This window comes from Jaculus jaculus, chromosome X (genome assembly GCF_020740685.1).
Source record: "Jaculus jaculus isolate mJacJac1 chromosome X, mJacJac1.mat.Y.cur, whole genome shotgun sequence".
NCBI classification, from domain to species: domain Eukaryota; kingdom Metazoa; phylum Chordata; class Mammalia; order Rodentia; family Dipodidae; genus Jaculus; species Jaculus jaculus.
Genome location: NC_059125.1, coordinates 67,529,065 through 67,555,312, shown reverse-complemented (window position 1 = coordinate 67,555,312; position 26,248 = coordinate 67,529,065). Strand labels below are relative to the sequence as shown.

General features: G+C 37.5%; 1 protein-coding gene across 2 annotated transcripts in view; it reads left to right on the top strand.

Moving 5' to 3' along the window:
- The window catches only part of Abcb7 (ATP binding cassette subfamily B member 7), a 128,075-nt gene that overhangs the window by 49,616 nt on the left and 52,211 nt on the right, over nt 1-26,248 (top strand). For both annotated transcript variants that reach the window (XM_004666986.3, XM_045140418.1), the window contains 2 exons: nt 2,847-2,933; nt 19,768-19,887. In XM_004666986.3, coding sequence (XP_004667043.3) covers nt 2,847-2,933; nt 19,768-19,887 — 207 coding nt within the window. The remainder of the gene's footprint in view (nt 1-2,846; nt 2,934-19,767; nt 19,888-26,248) is intronic.

The following is a 26,248-nucleotide window of genomic DNA, read 5'->3' as shown; positions in this document are numbered from 1 at the left end:
GCCAATTTCTGGCCTCCATATGCACATACACATGCTGTACATACACCTGCACCAACTCATATGTGAGCATACCACACCCACCAAAAAATTAAAGCTTTAAAGGGGAAATGTGTTCAGTCTTCTCATTGGCCATGGTGCCACTAAATTTATTTATATTTTAGTATTTTGCTTTGTTGGCAACCTCATTATCTTGTGTGCTATTTACCTGTATCCTTGGTAAAACTTGTTGCTTAGCCTTTTAGATGAAAAAATGTCAGAGATGCTGTCAGACTGAAAATTACCTTTCAATGTTTTCCTTTTTAAAAATTCTTTAAAATTGTTGATTTAAAAACCAATGACATTTTTGGCAATTACTTTTTTGTGTTTCAACTAGTGAGAACAAGAAGGCAGTTTTTCTTTATATATAAATTCCATTTTGTTTGTTTTTCTTTATTTTTTGAGGCAAATCTAACAGACTGGCCTTTTTTATGCCAGAAAGCAAGAGTAAGAGAGATAGAGAGAGAGAATTAGCAGGCCAGGGCCTCAGCCACTGCAGTCGAACTCCAGACACATATGCCATCCTGTGTGCATGTATGACCTTATACACTTGCATCACTTTGTGCATCTGGCTTACATGGGACCTAGAGAGTTGAACATAGGTCCTTAGGCAGCACCAGCAAGCTTCTTAACTACTAGGCCATCTCTCCAGCCTATAATTCCATTTTCATAGCTCAGCTCTGGGCTGAAACTGTTACGGTTTATATATTATTGATACATATTTGTGTTTATATCTAATAAAATTTTATAAATATTTAAAGGACAAAAATCCCTGTGCTCTTGCTTATTAACTGTTATCATTATTAAAAATAACATTAAATCTATGTTTACTTCATTAAGAGTTTTTGGCAAAGGGTTTGAGGTAGTGTCTCACTTTGAAAACTTTTTCAGTATCAGGTAGCCTAAATTTTAATCCTAATTGTTTTTTATTTATTTATTTTGGTTTTTTAAGGTAGGGTCTCACTCTAGTCCAGGCTGACCTGAAATGTACTCTGTGTTCTCAGGGTGGCCTTGAATGCATGGCAATCCTCCTACCTCTGCCTCCCGAGTGCTAGGATTAAAGGCATGTGCCACCATGCCCAGCTCTAATTGTTATTTTTTAAAATTCCTTTTTAAAAAGTATTTTATTTATTTATGTACCAGGGCCTCCTGCCACCACAAACTCCAGATACATGTGTCACTCTGTCCATCTGGTTTCATGGAAATACTTGGGATTTGAACCCAGGCCACTATCAGGCTTTGCATGAAAGTGCCTTTTATTTTATTTTTTTTATTTTTATTTTTTAATTAATTAATTTATTTATTTGAGAGCGACAGACACAGAGAGAAAGACAGATAGAGGAATAGAGAGAGAATGGGCGCGCCAGGGCTACCAGCCTCTGCCAACGAACTCCAGATGCGTGCGCCCCCTTGTGCATCTGGCTAATGTGGGATCTGGGGAACCGAGCCTCGAACCGGGGTCCTTAGGCTTCACAGGCAAGTGCTTAACCGCTAAGCCATCTCTCCAGCCCGAAAGTGCCTTTTAATTGCATAGCCACTTCTCTAGCCCAGTCTTTTAAATAATGTTTTTATTTATTTATTTATTTATTTATTTATTTATTTATTTATTTATTCATTTATTTATGAAAGAGAAAGAGAGAATGGGTACATCAGGGCCTCTAGCCACTGTAACCAAACTCCAGATGCATAAGCTACCTTGTGCATCTGGCTTATGTGGGTCCTGGGGAATTGAACCTTGGTAATTAATTAGGCTTTACAGGCAAGTGTCTTAACCACTAAGCTATTGCTCCAGTCTAGTCTTGTTAATTCTTATACTGTACCAAATAATTTTATCTACAGCTTTTGGAATAATCTTAAAGTCTTTAAAAATTTTATAGTAGCTAAGATATTAGGTAAGGCTACTTGAGAGATTTATACATAGGTCTATTTCCCAAGCAAATGCAGTAGTTCTTGAAGTCTATATTGCCTATATGCATGACACTGGAGTATGTACCATAGGAGATAAAAAGACAAAAAAGTGCTATTCCTAATATTAAGAACTTTACTATATAATAAGAAAAACAAACATGGGGCTAGAGAGATGGCTTAGTGGTTAAGGCACTTGCCTACAAAGCCAAAGGACCCAGGTTTGATTTCCCAGTACCTACGTAAAGCCAGTGTGGATGCATGTTTGCAGTGCCTCAAAACCCTGCTGTATCCATTCTTTCTCTTTCTCAATCTGCCTCTTTCTCTTTCTCTCTGTCCCTCAAATAAGTAAATAAATAAGGTTATTTAATATTTTTAAGAAGCATACATATATGCAAATGTCCAGAGCATAAGACAGACCTTAAAGTATTAAAAATACCTTTTGTTTTTAAATAAATATGTGAGCCAGAATAATTAGATAAAGGATCAGTTGTACAAAAGCAACTTTTAAATGACTTGAGTATTTGTTACATCACAATATTACTTGCATAAACTTAGTTCTGAGATTAATTCAGAAGGTATTTTGATTTAATGTGTGAGGCTGAAAACAATGTCTTTGAATTTGGGGGTACATTCATTAGATTAGGTTGTTTAAAAAAGATTTTTAGCCGGGCGTGGTGGCGCACGCCTTTAATCCCAGCACTCGGGAGGCAGAGGTAGGAGGATCTCCGAGAGTTCGAGGCCACCCTGAGACTACATAGTGAATTCCAGGTCAGCCTGAGCCAGAGTGAGACCCTACCTCAAAAAACAAACAAAAAAAAAAAAACAACAAAAAAAAAGATTTTTAAACACTGTAAATTCTGTGATAGCTAACAAATAGACTCCTTGATGTCATTTTCAACTAGGCTCTCCAGGCATGGCCCCTGATAGAAAAGAGAACATGTTGGCATGGTCACGCAGGAGGAGGACTCCACACAGATCCAAAAGAAGGGGTAAGAGTGAATAACATATTTTTGTGTGCTAACTTAAAAAAGAGTGAAAAGTAACTAAAAGTTTTTGTTGATTGTACTTGCATAGAAGGTAAATGTTTTTAAGATTATCATATTCTGGCACGTTTTGATTGAGTATATGCTTTGCAGTGTTAAAAAACAAAAACATGAATTGATTATTATTACAAAAATGAGATTTTCTTTGGCTTATAACAGAAATTATGGTTGAGTATAAAAAAAATGTCATTCATTGACCAAAATATTTTATTGCTGTTGTTTTTGGTTTTATGAGATAGCTTCAAACTCAGGATCTTCCTGCCTTGGCGTAAAAATGTGCTGGGTTTACAGGTTTGTGCCACTATGTCTGTCCTAAAAGTTTTATTCCTCTGAAGTGACATTAGTTATGTTTATTGGTTAGGTAACCCAGCATTGTAAATAAGACAAGTTAGATTTGATACTTAAAAATAATTTTCATGGACTAGAAAAGTGGCTTAGCAGTTAAAGGTGCTTGCTTGTAAAGCCTGAAAACCTGATGGCTCAGCCTCATGTTTCTGGGATGAACATCCAAATCCAAGGGAAGTTCCAACAATGGCAGATCCCAAGCAAAGAGAAAATCAACCAAACCGCAAGCAGTACACTGAAACTGAGACTGCTCTCCACACCCTTTGGTTAGAATTCAGATCTACCCCTAAATACCCCTTTTAGCTGGACTCCAGGATCCACCTCTAGTGATAACTCATCCACCCTGGCAGCTGGAGGCCCAAGTTATAAGCTTTAATAAAATACCTGAGTCTATAGGGGACATACATTCAAACTTCCACACCATATAAAGCCAGATGCACAAAGTGGTGCATATGTCTGGAGTATGTTTGCAGTAGCAGGAGGCCCTGGTGCATCCATACTTAGTTACTTACTGTCTGCCTTTTCTCCCCCCTCTCAAATAAATAAAAATACTTTTTGTATTAAAAGTAATATCTTCCCTTTTATGTACTTAGGTCTTAAACTATCACTTTGCTTCATGGTAAAACCTCTGTCTACCTGATATATTTAATTATCTACTTTATTACAGACATGCTTAAAGTAGAGCCAATAAATTTAAAAAAAATATTGCAGTATTCTTTTTTAAGTGAGTGAAGATACCATCAGAATACTGTTACATCTTTCTACAACTGGTCCTTCTCTCTGAGCTTGCCTTTATTTTCTTCTCTTGGTTTGACCCTGTCTCTCTCACTCTAGGTATACATGGGCTATCACTAAGTAGAATTGAAGTTTTCTGAGTTGGTGTTCAAATTTATGCAATAGTGCTTTGTAAAATGTAGAGGCATAAGTAAATGCTAGTTATTTTATTGGCAGGAGATAACTGGTATGACAAGATTTCAGTGCTTCTATTTCTGTATCTGTGATTCTTAGTGAAGCTCTTCAATTTCAAGTAACTGAAGCATTTGATGGTCATGGTTTTGTTCCACTTTTTTATGTTACTGTACTTCATGTCAGTCTTTAGAAATAGCAAAGTATCATTTGATCAGATTTGTAAAAATTAAGATAAGTAGTGGTATTCACTTGTCCATGTGTTAATCTTAGACATGATATTTGTTCATTTTTAGGCCACTTAAGGATAGTTGCTAATAATGATCAACCAAAAATATGTTAACTAGTAAAGAATTAGTACTCACTGCTCTTAAGTTGAAACAATATAAACTTGGAGAAGGTTTTCTTTCCTGTAGTATATAACAAAGCTTTAGTCCTTACATCTTTATTCCTTTTCTTCTGCCATCATTATATTCCTTTAGTCTTGTTAACTAAATGGAATCATAAAATAATAGAGTTTAGAGACCAAGTGAGAAAAGTTATTATGGAATTGTGCTTAGACTGTGGATATGAATCACTTCTTTTTTCTTTATTAGTTATGTACATACTCAGTATGTAAACAGCACATGTTGGTATCCTTACCCTCTTCCCTGCCCCACAAGGGACCCTCCTTGTTGGGAATGACAGTTATCCCCATGAGGATTGTGGGTCATGCATTGTGGGGATAGCCATCAGTTATAGGAAAGAGGCAATGTCTCTGTGTATAATGTCCCAATTTGTGGTTCTAACAATATTTTCACCCCTTCTTCATTGAATTTTCCTGAGCCATGTTGGGTTCATTTTAGGTCTACTTCAGTGATGGGGTTTTGGGAGCCTCTATGTTTCTGGATTTCTAGTTTGGTAGGAGTTGAGTGTTTTCTGTATCTATCTCTTTCACCCTTGTGCTGATACCAAGTTCACCAAGAAAGTTGCACTCTTGCTCATTTCCCCAATTCTTCTGTGGTTCCAGCTGGGGCCCTGGTGAGGTAAGATGGGCAGATTCTCTCCTCAGGTTCTGCATCCATCTGAAAATGAGAAGCAGATTCTCTAATAGACAGTGAAATCAGCACTGGATAAATAGGATCATCATTATTATTTTAGAGAGAATTTAATAAGTGTAAGCCCTCTTGTAACCCAAGAATGGTGGGAGCTTGATATGGGAGAGTGGGCTCGTATTTTTGATATGGTTCTGACTTGTTTCCCAGTTCCAGCTGTAGGTTCCGTTCCACTGAGTGGATCTGTTAGCCAATCCAAGAGCAGTTGGTTACCTACCATGGCTGTATGCCACTATTGCACTTGGGTGAGCATCCTGTCAGGTTGTTTGCTGTTGAGTATCTTAGACCTCGAGTTGCTGCCCATTTTCCCCCAGTAGCTCATGTAGCATCTTCTGGCACTATACAAGCTAACTGGGGACTTGTTCTCTTCCAGATTCCCATCAGGTCTCTCCATGTTCCATACCAACCGCATATGGTATCTTTTGCAGAAGGGTCTTACCATTAATCAAGTACTCTGACAGAATTCTGTCTTCTTTTGCGAAACCTTATAGGTCTTTCTGATCAACAGCTTGTTGTGGATGTTATCTGCATCCTGGTTCTGGGAGTTACAGGTCAGTGCCAAAGGAAAAGAAGGAAGAAAGAGATGGGTAATATAAAAGAGAAGGAAAGAAAACAGAGAGAAAGAGGGAGAGAGAGAAGAAGCAGGAGAAAATTAAGGTTAGTCTTCTTCATACCCTCTCCAGGGCCCTTTGATTTAGGTGTTACCTCTAAGGACCTGATGAAGATTCAACCTCTTAGTCTGTCTTTCACGATATAGGATTTTATGGTACCAGTTCCATTTGGATCCAGTTTTGTGCCCCCCCACTGTTACCTTCCCCTCCAGCCCCACCTTCCCTATTGTACAGTCCTTAAGATGCCTATTAGGTATGACAGCATCTCAGGCTGTATGCATCATTTCTTAATGTACCTTGAGCAAGTTACTACATTTGTGAATGCTTCAGTTTCTTCATCTGTATAATGGAGTTGATTATCCTATTGTTAGGGATTTAAATGAGTTTACACTACACATCATGTTAAAACTCCTAAATAGGAAATAGCATATAGGATGTACTCAATAAGTATTAGTTACTGTTACTATAGTATGAGATTATGATACCTTTATCTACCATAATCCATCCATTTAAATTTATATGTTATGTACTTGCTTTGTGCTAAACATTCTGCCAAGTATGGGAGATATAACAATGAACAAAGCAAGGTCTTTGCCATCAAAAAATTTAACTGTTTAGATGATATGGTGGTTGGCTTCAGGTGTCCCCCATAAACGTAGGTGTTCTAAATGCTAGCTTCCCAGCTGATGGAGATTTGGGAATTAATGCCTGCTAGAGTCAGTGTATAGCTGGGGTCGGGCTTTTGGGTGTTATAGCCAGGTTCGTCTTGCCACACTCTCCTGTTGCTGTTGTCCATCTGATGTTGGCCAGGGGTGATGTCCATCCTCTGCTCATGCCATCATTTCTCCCTGCCATCATGGAGCTTCCCCGCAAGCCTGTAAGCCAAAATAAACCTCTCTTTTTCCACAAGATGCTCTTGATTGGCAATTTATACCAGCAATGTGAACCTGACTGCACCAGTATAGTGGTACTGAGGAGTGGGATTGCTGTTAGACACCTGACTATGTGGCTTTGGCCTTTTGGAGTTGATTTTCAAGAGGAATGTGGAAGGATTTGAAACCTTGGACTCAGAGATGCCTTGTTAAGTATAGCTTGATTCTAGTCAGAGTTGAAAGACCTGAATGCAGTAAGAACTATGAACTGTGAGGTTTGGCTTATGAGGGTGAGAAAGAGCTTTGCTTGGACTGAGCCAGCAGTTTGTGTGAGAAGCTTACTCTTATGCCCATGTCCTGAGAAGTTGTGCAGGGTTTCTTTGCATAGAAGTGAACTGGTGTGAGCGGAGGGATATGGCATAGAAAAAAATGAAATCTTTAGGCCAAAACTGCTGCCTGTTCAGCTGCAATTAAGAGATTACAACCTTTGGGATTGGGCCAGCTCACCTGCACTGGGGCAACAGGAAAAATGTAAACTCTTTTGAATGGGCCTGAGTGCTCAAGGAGTGTCCTATTCTTCAAAATCTGCTTTATCCTCCCCCCCATGGATTAACAAATTGGCACCCTACTTGGTATTATGGAGTATAAGAAATGCTGGAAAGAAAGGGTCATTGAGTCTGTAACATGGTGTTATGTTTTGGAAATGGCCATGGGCAGTATCAAGTAGGTTTTCTGGTTGCCTGCATGGAGACCCCATGGGGCCATGAGGATGAACCATAGATTGCAATGGAGACCCAGTGGAGATGCCAGGACCACGTGACAGCTGCTAAGGAAAGCTGCCAACCACGGATGAAGTTTGCTAGAAGTGTGAGTAGCCTCGCTGGAGGGGTGGAATTGGAAGTCCAGAGGCTTGTTGCTCATTAGAATTATTGGACTTGGAGATTTGCAAGAGTTGTTAGACTTGGAGCTACAGGGTTTGGTGTTTGCCCTGTTTAAATCATGTATTTCTTGAGTATTTCTTTACCCAATGCCATCTTTTGCATGAATGTTTATTCTGTGCCATTGTGGTTTTTATGGGGTTAGTTTTTGTTATTATGGCTCAGTTAAAAGATCTTGGATTATGGGGATGTTTGAACATCATGGGGACTTTTAAAGTTGGACTGAATACATTGTATTTTACATCATGCATGGATATCAGTTTATGGGGGCCAGGAGTAGAATGTGGTGGTTTGTTTCAAGTGTCCCCCATAAACTTAGTTGTTCTGAATGCTAGATTCCCAGCTGATGGAGATTTGGGAATTAACGTCTCCTGGAGGGAGTGTATTGTTGGGGGCGGGCTTATTGGTATTATAGCCAGTTTCCCCATGCCAGTGTTTGGCACACCCTCCTGTTGCTGTGGTCTACCTTATGTTGGCCAGGGGGTCATGTCCACCCTGTACTCATGCCATTGTTTTCCCCTGCTTTCTTGGAGCTTCCACTCAAGCCTATAAGCCAAGACAAACCTCTTTTTTCCCACAAGCTGCTCTTGGTTGGGTGATTCTACCAGCAATGCGAACCTTACTGCAACAGATGACAAAATATCTAGACTATCATATGGAATAAATTCCAGTCTAACAACTAATAGATTCTGCCTTAAAACCCAACTGAAATCCTTACAACTTTGCTTTTTGTTTGCTTCCACTGGTGTATTCTTATAAATAGCATTAATAATGGCTTTCAGAATGTATTTAAGTCATTTGTTTATTCAGTATGGCTATCATAAAGGTTTTATGAAAAAGGAATGGTAATTTCAATTTTGAAAACTTTTATTTATGAGAAAGAGAGAGAGAGAATGGGCACACCATGGCCTCCAGCCACTACAAACAAACTGTAGATGCATGCACCACCATGTGCACCTGGCCTACATGGGTTCTGAGGAATCAAACCTGAGTCTGTTATGCTTCACAGGCAACTACCTTAATGTTCAGACATCTATCCAGCCCTGAAAACTCTTTTTTAAAATAGATGAATGAAGAAATTATTTGATATACAATAGACTCTTTATATTTTAAAGGGCTAAGAATGTTTTACTTCTTCATTTAACTCTGTGTAGAAGCACTTTATAAGTACATAAACAACACAGCACTTAATGAAAGGACTACTTACTTTTTCCTACGGACAGTATTGATAAAGTCTGTTTTATGTTAGAAAGGTTGGATACAGTCTGAAGCCACTAGTATTAAAGGGGAGATTAGCACCTGCTAGAGCAATCAGGGAATTTTGACATTAATCTCTATATAATTAAAAATGAAACAGCAACTTGGAGTGTTTAAAATTGGAAGACTGGGGAAATAATGAAACGCCAAGCTTGTTAAAATGAGTGCATACACAGACCAGTGGATAAGAATACCTGAATGACATGGGGAAGCTGGTTCTAGCTCTGATTTCATACATCATCAAGCAGCCTTATGATCTTCATTCATTTGATTTCTCAACTTGACTTCCTTCTGAAATAAAGAATTCACTGACTGGCCAATGTGAGCATTAGTGTGCTTGGTAGTTACTTTGATTGTAAATTATTAAATGGACTGTCAGGTACAAATTCATCTCATGTGTAGCGTAATCTATTTTTCCTCAGGGCCTAATCACAACTGGATAAGCTCTTCATTGAAATTTCATAATAACAGAGCTTAGAAAACAAAGCCTGGGGTATAGAGAAAAATAACAATAAATTCAAATTCATTCCTGACTATTGCAGTCAGGTCCTTGTTCCTGGGATAAACATCTAACCAGACACAGCTTATGAGAGGCAGAGGCTTATTTCAGGCTTAAAAAAAATCCAGAGGAAACTCCATCAATCGTGGAAGAAGCTGCTTACTTTGATAGATCCAAGCAGAGAGAAACAACTGTAGCAAGCAAACATCAACACTAGCAAGCAGAAACACATCTCCAAACTACTTTCATCACACCTTAGAGCTGGTCTCCAGGTCTTCTCCTTAACATACAATAGGGCTAGACTCCAAGATCTGCCCCCCCCCCCCCCCCCCCCCCCCCCGTTGATATGCCCCATGTGGTGGTATAAACTTGTGTTCTGAATGCTTAGGTTGCCAACTGATGGTAATCTGGGACTTGAATCCTCCTGGAGGCAGCATATTGTTATGGGTGGGCTTATGGGCGTTATAGCCAGCTTCCCCTTGCCAATGTTTGGCTCATTCTCCTGCTTTTGCTGTCTATCTAATGTTGGCCAGGAGGAGATGTCCACTCTTTGCTCATATCATAATTTTCTCCTGCCATCATGAAGCTTCCCCTGGAGTCCACAAACCAAATTAATCCTTTTCCCCCACAAGCTGCTCTTGGTCAGGTGTTTTCTGTCAGCAATGCGAACCTGACTGCAACAGTAAAATTGGTACTGAGAGTAGGGCCATTCCTGCTAAACACCTAACTGTGTGGTTTTTGGCTTTTTGGAACTGATTTTCAAGCGTAATGTGGAAGGATTTGAAATCTTGGCCTAAGTGACACCTTGCAGTGCTATAATTATAGCTTGCATGGACCATTCTGGTCAGAGTTCAAAGACCTGTATGCAGTAAGAACTATGGACTGTAAGGTTTGGCTTGTGAGGGTGAAAAAGAGATTTGCCTGGACTGGGCTAGAAGCAGTTTGTGTGAGAAGCTTGCTGTTATGATCATGTCCTGAGAAATTGTGCAGGGTTACATTGCATAGAAGTGGACTGAGTGAGAAAGGGACATGGCACAGAAACAAAATCTTTGGGCCAAAACTTTTGCTCATTCAGCTGTAATTGTATGAGAGATTACAACCTGTTGTTTCATACATAGCAACTTTTGGTGAGCAATAGAAAGTTACTCACCTGAGCAGTGGCTGGGAAGATGCCTTAGTGGTTCAGAGATGCTTGCTTGCAAAGTTTACCATCCTGGGTTCAGTTCCCAAGCTATCTATGTATGTCAGTTGCAATAAAGTAGTGTAAGCATCTGGCATTTGTTTTCAGTGGCTAGAGGCCCTGGAGTAAATGTGTGTGTATGTATGTGTGTATGCATTAAAGTAAAATAAAATTTTAAAAATAATTTTTATATATTTTATTTATTTATTTGACAGAGAAAGAGGGAGAGAGAGGGAGGGAGGGAGGGAGTGAGGGGGAGAGAGAGAGAGAGAGAGAGAGAGAGAGAGAGAGAGAGAGAGAGAGAGAAAGAGAGAAAGAGAAAGAGAGAGAGAATATGAATGGGCATGCTAGGGCCTCCAGCCACTGCAAACAAACTCCAGACATGTGTGCCCCCTTGTGCATCTGGCAAACGTGGGTCCTGGGGAATTGAACCTGGGTTCTTTGGCTTTGCAGGCAAATACCTTAACCATTAAGCTATCCCTTCAGCCCTAAAATAATGTAGGGTTTCATTCTAGCCCAGACTGACCTGGAATTCACTATATAGTCTCAGGGTGGCCTTGAACTCACAGTGATCCTCCTACCTCTGCCTCCCAAGTCCTGGGATTAAAGGCATGTGTTACCACGCCTGGCTTCCTAAAATAATTTTTAAATGAAATTACTCACGGAGAAGCAAAATACATATTTAACTTATTAGTGTAGTTGTACTGATATTTCTACCATTAGCTGCTTTCAGATGTTCTTATTTTTAAATTTTTTCTTGTGCTCTTTCCATAAGTTATTAACTATGGTTCTCTTATAATACATGTGACCATGAAACTTCTCCCCTGCAAGTCACATTATCATATTGAACAGTGTTGCATATAAGTACTATGATTCATGGTTTTCCAGTTATATCCTACTGATTGAAGTGCTTTCAGTTATATTTATGTATGATCACATGCCTTATAATGAGGTTTTGGTCAGCAAGGGTCCATATGTACTGTAGTGGTCCCCTAAGAACTTAGTGGAACTGAGAATCTTCTCCTTAATGAACACATGGCCGAAGAAGAGGCAAGAGAAAAGGAAAATAATCCTCAAGAAAATTCTAGTGAAGGGATCTTTGTAAACTTTATCAAGCCCCTTAATATTTTGAAAACATGAACTCTAGCATTGAATGGTTTTCATTAATAGAGAAGAATGTTCATGGTATATGTCTGCTGACAAGCAAGTCTATAATTACAAAAAGAAACAAACCAAGCAAATGGAGTCAACCCCTCAAGAAGAACCTCAGACAGGCCTTTTCAAGAAGTATTTCAGAGGCAGCATTGTCCCCATGGGAGATGACACCTCCATGGGCATTAAACACATTGCCTGCAGACCTTTCAGTAGTAGGAGATACAGAGGTGGAGGACAGTGATGCTTCTTTCTTTGATTTCTTCCATGTGTAGGCCTAGGTTACTGTGTATGTTTGTGTGCTTTTGGATTTTGTGTATGTAGAAAGCTTAAAAAGTAAAAGCAAAAAAATTAAAATAACATAGAAAAGCTTGCCAAATGAGGATATAAAGAAAGAATATTTAAGCCCTATGCTGTTTTCATTGCTGTGACAAAATACCTGGGAGAAGCAATTTTAAACAATGCTTTTTTGGCTCACAGTTTTAATATATCATCATCAACAGCAGCCTGCTCAGTTATTCTCTGGCAAGGCTCAAATAACACAGTAGAATAGCATGGTGCAGGAAACACAGTTCACTTCATGGCAACCAGAGAGCTGAGAGGGAAAAAGGATAGTTTGGTGACAAGGAATCCCTTTCAAAGGCATGCCGCCACTGATCTAGTTCCTTTAGCTAGGCCCGCCTCTTGGTAGCACATTCGGCTTTGAAATGAATCAGTCCATTGATTCAGTTAATGCTGTCATGATTCAGTCACCTCTCAAGAGCACCCCTAGCTAAAAACCTTCACCACATGACCCTTTTGGGAGGACATCTCATCATTAATCCATACAAGTTTGATTACAAGGGCCAGTAAAGTTCTACAAATTTAAAAAGCTTATAAAGTAAATATGTTACAATAAGCTAAGATTAACTTATTGAAACATTCTTTATATTTATTATAAAACAAATTCTATAAATTTATTATGTAAGTAAAGATAGAGTATTGATAAATTCTATAGTAGGGTACAGTAATGTCCTAGGCCTTCACATTTACTCACTGTGACTTTTCCAGAGCAACTTCCAACCCTGCAAACTCTATTCATGGCAAGTGCCCCAGACAAGTATGTCATAAACAAAATCTTTTATAGTATACCTTCATCATACCATTTCTTTGTTTAGACACACATAGTTAGTACTATGGTAGAATTTCCTTCTTTTTTTGTGTTTTGTTTTTTCGAGGTAGGGCCTCACTCTAGCCCAAGCTGACCTGGAATTCACTATGTAGTCTCAGGGTGGCCTTGAACTCATGGTGGTCCTTCTACCTCTGCCTCCCAAGTTCTGGGATTAAAGGTGTGTGCCACCACACCTGACAATTGGTCTCTATTATTTTTTTTGGGGGGGGGTCTTTCAAGGTAGGGTCTTACTATAGCTCAGGCTGACCTGGAATTCACTATGTAGTCTCGGGGTGGCCTTGAACTCACAGTGAACCTTCTACCTCTGCCTCCTAAGTGCTGGGATTAAAGGTGTGCACCACCATGTCTGGCTCTGTGGTAGAATTTCTTACAGTATTCATGTTGTACAGGTTTTAGTCTAGGAGCAATGTGGTATCCCATACAGCTTAAGGCTAAACCACCTTAGTTTATGTAAGTGCACTCTAGGTTATTCATACAGCAAAATCATCCGGGTACACATTTCCCAGAATATATTTCTGTTCTTAGGCAACACATAATTATATTTGTTTTGGGCCCACTGTACTATGACTGGACTATTTTGCCTTTCTTTGTACAAGTAGATGTTTCTTTCATTATTTCTTCTGACCTGCTCAGTTCCATTAAGCTTATGAAACTATATATTAATACTAACTAAGTGAATATTAAAAAAATCTGTCAAAATTTGTGGTGAATTAATAGCTCAAGGATTAGGTGTACCTCATGAATATTAATAAGAACTTGTCCTCATGTTTTTGTGAATAAACAATTAAGTGGTTAAATATTGATTGAGCATCATTTCCTGTATCAGTCAAGTTTCTTTTTCTGGAGCCTATTTTCTTCTGTTGAGCCTTCTGGTTTTCCATTACTTTCAACTATGAAAGCTCTCTGAAGTTTTCAACTTTTTTTCATGCCCACCCACCCTTGAAACATCTCCCTGCTTCCTTTCAACCACTTTTAGTGCTTCTGCTTTGAAATAATTTTTTGTTCCCATATGTGAAAACATAGCATCTTCTGACTCTATATTCATGACACTGACAGAACATCACTTTTTTTTTGGTTTTGTTTTGTTTTTCTATTGTTTGTTTTTCAAAGTAGGGTTTTGCTCTAGCCAGGACTGACCTGGAATTCACAATGTCGTCTCAGGCTACCCTTGAACTCACAGCGATCCTCCTACCTCTGCCTCCCAAGTGCTGGGATTAAAGGCGTGTGCCACCACACCTGGCTAGATCCTTGTTCTTGACAGCTAAACACTGTGGCTTATGTACCATATTTTCTAACAGTAATTTATTGATTGGTACTTTCAATGTTTTTTAAAAACTCATTTCACACAAAAGAAAGTACAACAGAATTTTCTTATTATTCAAAGATCTCTTTGAGCCAATACAAAATTCATTTGCTACCTTTGTGTATGTGTGTGTGTGTGTGTGTGTGTGTGTGTGTGTATTTTTTTTCCTGATCCCATTTCTTTCCTTTAATTGTGACTGATTCCAATATGCAGGTAAGATATTTCCTTTAAAAATAACTTTTATTTATTTATTTATTTTTGAGAGAGAGATAATGGGCACACCAGGGCCTCTGGCCACTGCAAACGAACTCCAGACACATGCCCCTTCTTGTGCATCTGGTTTACATGGGTCCTGGGGAATCGAACCGAGGTCCTTTGGCTTTGCAGGCAAACACCTTAACCACTAAGCCATCTCTCCAGACCAGTTAAGATACTTCTAAAATATTCTATTCCTCATGTAACTGGAGTTTCAGGGCAAAGTCTCAGCTCCAGCAGTCCTAGTTAGTTAAGCTTGGCCACTTTTCTCCATATACTCATGCCTATTAAAGAGACAAGTAATGAGGAGAGGTAGGGAGGAGGTTTAATCATTGAGTTAGAAAGAGTTACAAATAAAGGAATCCAATGACTCCAACTTCATCCTCAGGGTACTGACAAGAGCTTCAGGTTTAAATAGAGGAAGAATTGGTAACGGGATAAGAGATATGCATAACTAAGCAGTCCTGGTCAATGTGTTTGTGTACTCAGTGATTATTGCCTTGGTTCTGGTCCTGAAAGCTGGTCCAGTAAGAAGCTGTTATAGCTGGTATCACCTCAGGGGACCAATCTGGTTCCTATAAGATGATTACTTCTACTCCTGAATATAACCTTAGTTATCATAGGTAATTGCCCTTATGGGTGTGTGTCTGTGTGTTTGTCCTCTCAGGCTTTACTCTTTTTGCAATCCAAGTAACTGCAGATTTAAGTCAGTGGTTTATCTCTGTACCTTTATCCTTGAAGGGGGATGAGATGGGTTATGCAGACAGATACTCCGTGGTGACTATTTTCAAGCAGGAATCTTAACCAAAATAAAGGACGCAGACACTGAGTGCAGGAAGAGGTTCCAGGCTTGCATCCTGATTTTTTTAATTTTTTTGTATTTTTATTTATTTATTTGAGAGTGACAGAAAGAGGGAGGGAGGGAGGGAGGAAGGGGAGAGGAAGAGAAAGAGGAGAGAGAGAGAGAGAGAGAGAGAGCGCGCGCGCGCCAGGGCTTCCAACCACTGCAAATGAACTCCAGATGCATGTGCCCCCTTTTGCATCTGGCTAACGTGGGTCCTGGGGAATAGAGCCTCGATCCGGGGTCCTTAAGCTTCACAGGCAAGCGCTTAGCCGCTAAGCCGTCTCTACAGCCCTGCATCCTGATTTTTGTTACCCGAAAATGGAGCCAGAGATTTTTGCCAAAGTAGCTTATAAATACCTGCTGGACTAACATATTACTAGTTTTACATTGTAATCGGGCTTAAAATGGCATTTCCATGTTTTATTTTAGCCACTAGACCACCAGGGAACAGGACAGATTATGGAGTTGTTATTTAAGGGAGCATTGCCACAAGGGAACTCTAATCTTACATGTTTTTTCTTTTTCCTTTCCTTTTCTATTAGTTTTTAAAAATATTTTTATTTATTGTGCATCTGGCTTATGTGGAACTAGGGAATCGAATCTGGGTCCTTAGGCTTCACAAGCAAGCACCTTTAAGCACTAAGCCATTCTCCAGCCCTCTTTTTTGTAAAATTATGCTGGGGAATGAAAACTGAGGCCTCAAACATCCTGGGCAAATGCTTTACCACTGAGCTAAAGCCTCAGCCTCAGCCTCAGTTCCATGTTTTAAATTTAAGGCTATTTGACAAAAACAAGAAGGCCAAGATGTTTCTATTCTCTTAGCATTGGAGGAAAGAAGACTCATTCCTTTGGAAACCCATTCAAACTCTTTCTGCAGCATTCAGTTTTATAAAGCTTTTGTTGTCATGTTATAGTCTTCACTATATTTTTGAGCTAGTGTCTTGATAATGAGGTCCAGATTGGCCTCAATCTCATAATCCTCCCACCCAGGCCTCCACTATTAATGTTGTTTTGTTTTTGTGATTCTGATTTAAAATAACCTTTAAAAATATATTGTGAGAAGCTGGGCATGGTGGTGCATTCCTTTAATCCCAGCACTTGGGAGGCAGAGGTAGGAGGATCACTATGAGTTCGAGGCCACCCTGAGACTACAGAGTGAATTCCAGGTCAGCCTAGGACAGAGCAAGACTCTACCTCAAAAAAAAGTATGTATGTGTGTATGTATATATGTGTATATATATAGTAGAAATGACAAATAGAAAAATTAAAAAAATTTCGTAGTTCCTCCTTATATATAAGAGAAGCTTAATAAAAACCTGTTAGATACCATCCATTAACTACTTTAGGAATTTTGGCTTGAAGTCTTTTCCATACACTATTAGGCACTTACCCTTCAGATAGTATTTTTCAAATTACTCAATTTATTGTCATCCTTTTTGATGTCCTGCATTTCCTATCCTTTCTTTAAGAATGTGATCTTGGGCTGGAGAGATGGCTTAGCAGTTAAGCGCTTGCCTGTGAAGCCTAAGGACCCCGGTTCGAGGCTCGGTTCCCCAGGTCCCACGTTAGCCAGATCCACAAGGGGGCGCACGCGTCTGGAGTTCATTTGCAGAGGCTGGAAGCCCTGACGCGCCCATTCTCTCTCTCTCCCTCTATCTGTCTTTCTCTCTGTGTCTGTCGCTCTCAAATAAATAAATTAAGAATTAAAAAAAAAAGAATGTGATCTTACAGGGGTATGTATACTGTTACTGGGATTGTGTATCAATTGAATCAGGGCAAAAATATGTAGTTGATACAAAGGTGATACTAATTCTGTCACAAGCTAGTGGGCGATTTCTTTCTAGCTTTAAAATATTTTATTTATTTATTTGAGAGAGAAAAAGAGGCAGGTGGAAATGGGGAGAAAGAGAGCAAGAGAGAGGAGAAAAGAAAATGGGTTTGCCAGGGCCTCTAATACTGCAAACTCCAGATGCATGGACCCTTGTGCATCTGGTTTATGTGAGTACTGGGAAATCGAACCTGGGTCCTTTGCTGGCAAGCACCTTACCCACTAAGCCATCTCTCTAGCCCTGTTTCTAGCTTTAAATAGCCAGCTTATTTTTGAAGAAGAGCACTGGGTATTTAACATGAAATAACTGAAGGTATTGCAAGTATTTATTATCTTTCAGGATCTTTAAGTAAGTCACCAACTTTATTTTACTTCAGTACAGAAAGACTAAGTTGATTTAAAATTCTTTGAAAATATTCCTCAGGCTCTGAAATGGCTCTGTGATTTGGTTTCCATTTTTTAAAAAAGAAAAGTAAACATTTTTTTCAAACTTTATAGTTTATCTAAACTCTTAACTGGAAGTCATGTCCTTTACAGCTTAATGGACTCATAATGCATGATTACACAACTTCAGAAGCCCATTTTGTTAAATGAAGTGGTGACATTTTATGCACTATTAAGCCAACTAGAATAATTTTCTTGCTCTTAGCCATAACTTCTCTGTGTCCTTATTGAAAAATTCTGGGGTGTGTTGTAGAAGGTTTTGACAAGAGAGTGTTTGTGAAGATATGTGGAAACAGCCTTTACTCCACATTATTCCATCAAGAAAAATAAGGCAGATAAAACACACAAGATGGGAATGTGATTTAAATGGTCCAGTTTGTGTTGTAATGCATTAAATTTTATTTATTTTGTAATAATTACATTTGAAAAAATGAATTTTAAAATTGCTGCCTTGTTCCCTTTCTTAAAATGTCCTAACAGTTATGAGAGCATGTTTGTATGTAAAATAAATGTTAAGAACTATACTTTCAACATTTCATATCTTTGTCATCTTACTCATTTAAAGCAGCTCAGAATGTTAGTCCTTCTGTTTACAGTACAAGTTTAGCAATTATATTTGTGTTATTTGTATAGTAAACTGCCTAACACACTAGCAAAATATTTTACTGAGCTCTATATGGTTGGTCATAATATCAAAATACTCTGTATTATGTAATGTACTTTCTAGGTTTTTTATATGTTGGCAATTTTTGCCCATTCTCTGGTATGCAAGTCTGAAATTGTGTAACTTTTCTCCTTTTGAAATGAATTAAATATTTAATTATTATATATGAATTAAAGAAAATATAAGGAATATTAAAGGTCTTTTCTCACAGTTACTGTTGTTAACATTTCGTGGGGTATATTTTTTCCAGGTCCATTTGTATGGGCACAAATATAAATATAAATATGTATACTTTTTTCCATAGCAAAGTGTTTTCTCTTACTTTCTTCATTTAATATTATGTTTGTGAATTGTGTGTATATTTTGTTGTGTGAATACCCTGTACTACTTACTATTCATTGTTGATAATTTGCTTCATTTCCAATTTTGTTTCTATTAAAACTGCCTGACATCAGCTTCTGGCCTCCACATACATATGCACATACATACACAGTAACCTCACACACAAATATGCCTACATGCATAAAAATGTGCACACATACACATACACCACACAATGAAAAGGAAACTGAAATGCAGAGAAAATATTAGAGAACAAAAATAGTAGTTAATAAAGGTATTGATATTTGTTACTTTTTAAATTTAGCATACAAAATAATAGCTTTCATTCTGATATACACATTATATATACATATATCTCTGTACATTTCTCATGTTTGCTCCATACTCCCCCCCCCATCTCCACTCATGCTAGTATTCTTCCTCCCACCAAAGAGTTCTCTTCCTGCTTTCATTTATACATTTAAATCTAGATTTCACATGAAAGAAAGTCTGATATTTACTTCTTTTTCCTTATTACTGTACTCCCTTTCCCTTCCTCTCTCCTTTTAGACTCCCCCACAAATGTAGTCCCTCTTCTACTGCATATATAAATATGGGTTCATTATTCAGTATTAAGTAAGTACCTAGTCTATGTCAGAAACTGCATTTGGTATTGGGTAATAACTGTGTTTACAAAACATAGATTACTGTTGAAATGGAAATTTTATTCTAGCAAGAGAGCATATGTCAATCAAATAATGGTACTGGTATATATAGGTAGTATGCAATTATATGTGTATAATTTTTATAGCTTAATAGATATTGTATTTTACATCTTCCATGCCACTTTAAAATAGTTCTTTTAGCAGTATGAAGAAAAGTGAAAATAGAAAATTTAAGAGAAATAAGTAATGTTTTAGAAAGCCATTGAAATGCTTTCTTTTTCTCATGAAAACATTACAAATATAACTTTTATGATGAATTTAAGGTCAATATTGTAGAATGAGATATTTCAAATGTTTTTTATGTATTTTTGCATTACTAAAGTTTGGTTACATTTGAAATGACATGTTACTATTTTGTTTTCTCTGTACAGCTAAAGGAAGTAGATACTCGGAAAATCATAAAAGCAATGCTTTCTTATGTGTGGCCTGAAGACAGACCAGATCTACGAGCTAGAGTTGTCATTTCCCTAGGGTTTTTGGGTGGTGCAAAGGTAAGAATGAGAGAATTGTCTTGTTGCTATAAATAATAAATGCTACACAACATTTTCTAGTCATGGTAGTATAAATAGTATGTTTTAAGGGGAACAGGGCTAACAACTTTTAGGACCCTTATTTAGTTTGAACAATTTTATTCAGTGAGCAGAATGATATGGTAGTATCAGACGTATCTCTGGACCTGATAGCCTCAGCTTAATGCATTCCATTTCTACAATCAGTGTATATGATGCAAGAGCACTGGTTGTAACAAAGGAACTTATTTCTTGTTTCCCTTTATTTACTCACTCTTCCCTATCCTAAAATAAATTGAGAACATGCAAAGTACTATCCTTGACACTGTAGGGTATTCAGATATCAATTAAGCAAATTTCTTCCTTCAGATCATACAAGCCATTTTTGAGTCAGGCTAGCTAACCAGAGAGTCCAAAAAATCTTCCTGGCTCTGACCCTTTTTATCACTGGGATTACAGGTGTGCATTATCATGTGGGTTCTGGGGCTCAAACTCGGGTCCTTATGCTTGAACTAGCAAGCACTCTTACCCACTGAGCCATCTCCCCAGTATAGAAATGACATGCTTAAAAGTCTTTGATAAGTAGGATTATTGTAAATGTAGGAACAGTTTAAACAGTGGTCTAAAAAGAATATGTAGTATGTATGAATAAGTGAATAGTCCATATTGGCTTCAGTGAGGGGAAAAATGTTTCAGAGGAAATAGAAGTAAGTTTTGAAAGATAAATTTTCTAATAAGAAACCTTACCTGTAGCACAATAAACTAATAGTGAAAAATACGAACTTTGTATGTTGAATAGAATACTAATAAGGTTAGACATGTGCTTTAGGGAATTAAATTGTCAGAGATGGATTAATGTAGTGAAAGACCTAAGCTAGGGATATTATGCATTTCATACATGCATTTGGCAAATATTTACCCATTAGTTATGAGACTAATATAATAGTCTGGGTAAGAAGAAATAATAGTTTGTACTAGAATGATGATAGAAAAGTTATAGAAGGAAAAGATGCCAGAGAGATTGGAAGGTGAGTTAAGATATGGTTAAGGTTATTAGAAATAGGATTTAAAGATGATGCAAAGAATTAGGAATAATTCCTTTAACAGGAGTAGGTAATGAGTCAAGAAAACTTGATTTGGAGAATAAAGATCGTACCTCATTCTTGGACATAGTTAGTGTGAGCTACTAGTAGAGCATCTAGGTAAAATAATTCACTTGATAATATAAAATGCAAGCAAGACAAGCTCAGGAGAGAGCCCAGGGTTGGAGAGATTAAGAGGTGATAATTGAAACAATACATGTTAGTGTGTTCACCAAGGAAAAGAACAGAAATAGAAAACAGTGTAGCAACAGATCATGAATCCATACATGTATTTGTTTAATCTGAACAGAGAAAACAGTATTACAATTCTAATTTGGTAGCAAGTGTTGAAATATTTAGCTTTCATGTTCATTTTTAGCACAGCACTGACTGCTGGATTGTCATTCACATACAAATTTCTAAGGCTAAAGATGATTCTGAGCTCTTATGCAAGGCAAAATTAGCAAATTGGCCTTTATTCATTATTAGCTGAATGTAAGTACCTTGCTAACAAGTTAAAGACAGATGGTTTTCTGGACTTTCTTGTGAATTTGAGAGGACAAGTTAGAATATGACTAATTAGGCTAGCTAAAGAGAAGTGTCTTAAGTAATGACGTTTATGTGAAGATTTATTTTTAGAATGAATTCCAGTCCTTCAAAAATACAGATGTCTGTTGCTGGATGACAGGTCAATACCAGGGCATGAAATGTATAGCTTAAGCCAATGTCCTTAGAGAATAAAATATTTTAGAAGGCTAAGAATATTGGGTCTTTAGTCAACAAATTGATTCCATAGAATGAAAATGGCCATACTAAACTCTTATAAACTAATTACAAGTGAACAAACATGAATACACAGAAAATCCTTACTATGTATTTGATTCCTTTTCAGTCAATAAAAGGAAGAAGTTGACAGAAATTGTGACAGGTGCTTGTTTGTACTCTCAAAGCATATCGAAAACAATTTTCTTTTTATTAAGAACTATATTATAGATTAATTTGAAGCATGCACAACATTAGCCATTCTAAAAAACATGTTTCAGCTTCTAGACTGTCTTTGGTTTAAAAGTGATCACTCTTCCAAATCTTTTAAAATTTATCTTTTTACCTTTTGATCTTGGCAATTTCAAATATATATGAAATATATTTTAATCTTATTCTGTCCCAATTACCCACTCATCCCTCTCTGCCTCTCACTAAAAGCATTCTTCCCAATTAATCCCCATCATACTTTCTTTTTATATTTTTAAAGCTTTGTATTTATTTATTTGACACAGAGAGAGTGGGGGAGTGGGGAATGGGTGTGCCAGGGGCTCCAAACCACTGCAAACGCATTCCAGACACATGAACTACCTAGTGCGTCTAGCTTATATGGGTACTGGGGAATCGGACCTGGGTCGTTAGGCTTCGCAGGCAAACACCTTAATTGCTAAGCCCCCCATCCTATTTTCATAGCAGTATTGAAAATGTTTTGTGGGGCTGGAAAAATGGCTCAGTGGTTAAAGACACTTCCTTGCAATGCCTGCTGACCCAGGGTTCAATTCCCCAGTATCCATGTAAAGCCAGACATACAAAGTGGTACATATGTCTGGAATTTGTATGCAGTGACAGGAGGCCATGGCGTGCCCGTATACATTATTTCTCTCTCTCTCTCTCATATAAATAAAAATATTTTTTAAAAGAAAGTGTTTTGTAATTGATGTACAAACATAGATTGCTACATTCTCATCCTATGGCTCCTTATTTTTCTTCAAACCTGATTACATGTTTTGCCTTATGAATACTTTAGACTGATCTAAGCCCATTTTACTTTGGTCTTCCATAATTCCTCCAAAGGTTCTGATTGTTGGTGTAGAGCTTAGGAACCATTTTAGCTTTAATAGCATCTGCTTAAATTGTTGAGTCTAGGTCTTTTCTAATATATATATATATATATATTCAGTTAAGTAAATTTCTCTCTAAGCATTATTTCACTGTGTCCCACAAATTTGGATAAGTTGTGTTTCATGTAGTTCAAAACATTTTTAAATTTCTCTTGAGACTTCTTTGACCCATGTGCTATTATAAACAAATTGCTTAATGTTTGGGGTATGGCAGCTATCTTTCTCTTATTTATTTCTAAATTAATTTTATTGTTATATGAGAACATAATTTGCATGATATGTTACCTTAAATATATTAAGATGACCTTTAGCCTAGAATGTGATTTATCTTGGTGAAGGTACTGTGTGAACTTGAGAAGAATATGGTATTCTGGTTTTGTTGGTCCATTCTGTCAATTACTCATGAAAAGGTATAAAGTTTCCAACTGTAATATAAGATTCATCTGTTTTTATTCTTGATGTTCATTAAATTTTGCCTCATGCATTTTAATATTTTATTAAGTATATGCTTTGGGAAAGTCAACTCCTTTGTCCTCATGTAATGTCCCTCTTACATCTGTTACTATTCTTTGTCTGGAATCTGCTTTGTCTAAGATTAATAAAGTCATTGCAGCTTAACTTTGATTACTGTTAGTATAACACGTATTTCTTCTCCATTTTCTTTTAATACATTGTGTGTGGGGCCTGCCATTGGATCATCATTTTTTTAATGTATTTATTTACTTGAGTTTGTGTATATGTTTATAGGTTTATGTATGAGCATCTGTGTCATAACATATTTGTAGGCCCCTCAATTTTAATTCCTTGCTATTCTAAAAGAGCTCTATTTATGTGGTTGTAAATGAAGTAGGGAGATTCTTTCTGTAATCCTATGATTATGTTCAGACTTGAAATGAGTTTCTGACCCTGTGATGTGACCCTAAAAAATTGCTTCTCAGCGTTTACCTCCTCCCCTGGGTTAGACAGGAAGACTAGAGGGGGTAGAGATGGTTATCTTCCTTCTCCCAGATTGATTATAAAACTCAAACCAGTTAGGTATTGATACAATAGTGTCCCTCGAGAGGAAGACTTTGTTAATGAGAACAGAATATTCAGCATATTCTAAAAAGTGTTTATTTTTCCCCCTCTCTACTAGAAATAATAAAGAGATTTTTTCCTCTCATTTTTCCCTTAGAACCTGGCAAAGTGCTATGGTTTAGATAAATGTCCCTCAAATTCACATGTGTTCAAAGCTGGGTCCCCAGTCCATGGCACTGTTGGAAGGCAGTTGAACTTTCTAAGAGGTAGAACCTATATGGAAATCTTCTGGTCTGTAGTGTCTTGGCCTTTAAAGGGATTTTGGGACCTTGATCCTTCATTACCTCTTCCTTCTCCTCTCTTCCTAGCCTTTATAAGTTGAAGATTTTATTCTACCTTGTATATTCACCATGATGTAATGCATCACCACAGGCCAAAACCCAATGGAATCAAGCAACCATAGGCTGAAACCTCCCAAACTCTGAGCAAAATAAACCTTTCCTCATTTATTATCTCAGATATTTTCGCAAGAACACAAAGATAATTACCATTAGAGGCAGTATTCATAAAACTTTGAACTCTCAGGAGTCTAATGTCGTGGTCTAGTTTGCTCTCTCTCGGTCTCCAGCAAATAGTTAGCTACTCTTTAAGTGTCACTACTTGTCATTTGTTGGTACCAAATGTAACTTTTGTAAATTGTGATTCGATGTACTCATCTGTCTCTCCAGGTTTTGAATGGCAAGGTTACCTTGTGACCCTAAGTTCTCCATTAGGTCCAAGAAAAGTTGTCAATATTCAACCTTTTAGAAATTATGAGCATGTGAGTGATTTCCACACTCTTTATGTATCAGACAGGAAACTAGAAGTGCTATCCTGTAGGACAGGATAACTCATGTTACCAGTTAATCTTACATCAAATAAAATATTAAGGTATAATAAAAGTCATTAAATTAATGAAGTAAACCATCATATAACTTTTATTGGAGACATTGAGGCTTTTTATTAAATAGCATTATGATATATTCCTAACTTTTATCTCCTAGAGAACTTAAATAAGAAGCTATAACTAAGCCAGGCATGGTGGTGCACACATTTAATCCCAGCATTCCTGAGGCAGAGGTAGGAGGATCACTATGAGTTCAAGGCCACCCTGAGATTACATAGTGAATTCCAGGTCAGCCTGAGCTAGAATGAGACTCTTACCTCGAAAAACAAAACAAAACAAAACAAAGAAGATATATCTCTTAGATTTAATTACTAGAGTAAGACTGTACAATTCAGTCGCTCTTCCCTGCTCTACAATTTGATTTCAGGTCTGTGTACTTCAGGTATGAAATCAAACATAAATTTTTGTGTATATTATGGCCTATAGGTTTTCCATTTGCCTACACTGTGCTTTAGGTGTCTGTTACTTGGTAATGAAGTATAATTTCTTTATGTTCACATCTCATCTTTGTTATGTTTATATTTTCCTGATTAAACTAACTATTGTGCTATATAAAACAGCAAATTTCTGGGCTGGAGAGATGGCTTAGCAGTTAAGCCCTTGCCTGTGAAGCCTAAGGACCCCAGTTCAAGGCTCGATTCCCCAGGACCCACGTTAGCCAGGTGCACAAGGGGGCGCACGCGTCTGGAGTTCATTTGCAGTGGCTGGAAGCCCTGGCGCACCCATTCTCTCTCTATCTGTCTCTCTCCCTCTCTCTGTTACTCTCAAATAAGTAAATAAAAATGAACAAAAAAATTAAAAGAACAGCAAATTTTCTACAAATATTATATTATGTCGCCCTTGTATTCGTTGTGTTTGTTACTCATGTAGGTTAGTCATACCTCTTGCTGTTCTTTGTCAGAATCCATATTCAAATATGTTGAATGAAGTGGAATCAATTGGTATATATATGTATCCAAAATGAGGAAGGAAGGGAAAGAGAAGGGGGGAGGACAGAGGAAAGGAGCAAAGAGACTAAATGGGTGCACTAGGGCCTTTTGGAGCTGCAAACAAACTCCAGACGAATATACCACTTTTTGCATCTAGCTTAATATGGGTACCGGCGAATTAAACCTGAGCTGGCAGTGTTTACAAGCAAGTGCCTTTAACCACTGAGCTATCTCTGCAGCCCATTAGGTTATTTTCTATTGTGTGTGCCCTTCAGTAACTAAAGTAAACTATATGCAAGCCAGAAGAATTTTTTATATGATGGAAATTGTTAATGACATGTGGTTTATTACTCAAACCCAATTTTAATAAATTAATAACTTTATAAAGCATAAAAAATTTCCATTTAGTAAGTTTAGGTAATGCTCTGTTTTTTTTTTTAATTTTATGTTTGCCTTGTTGTTGTTTTTTTACCCCCTTAATGAGAA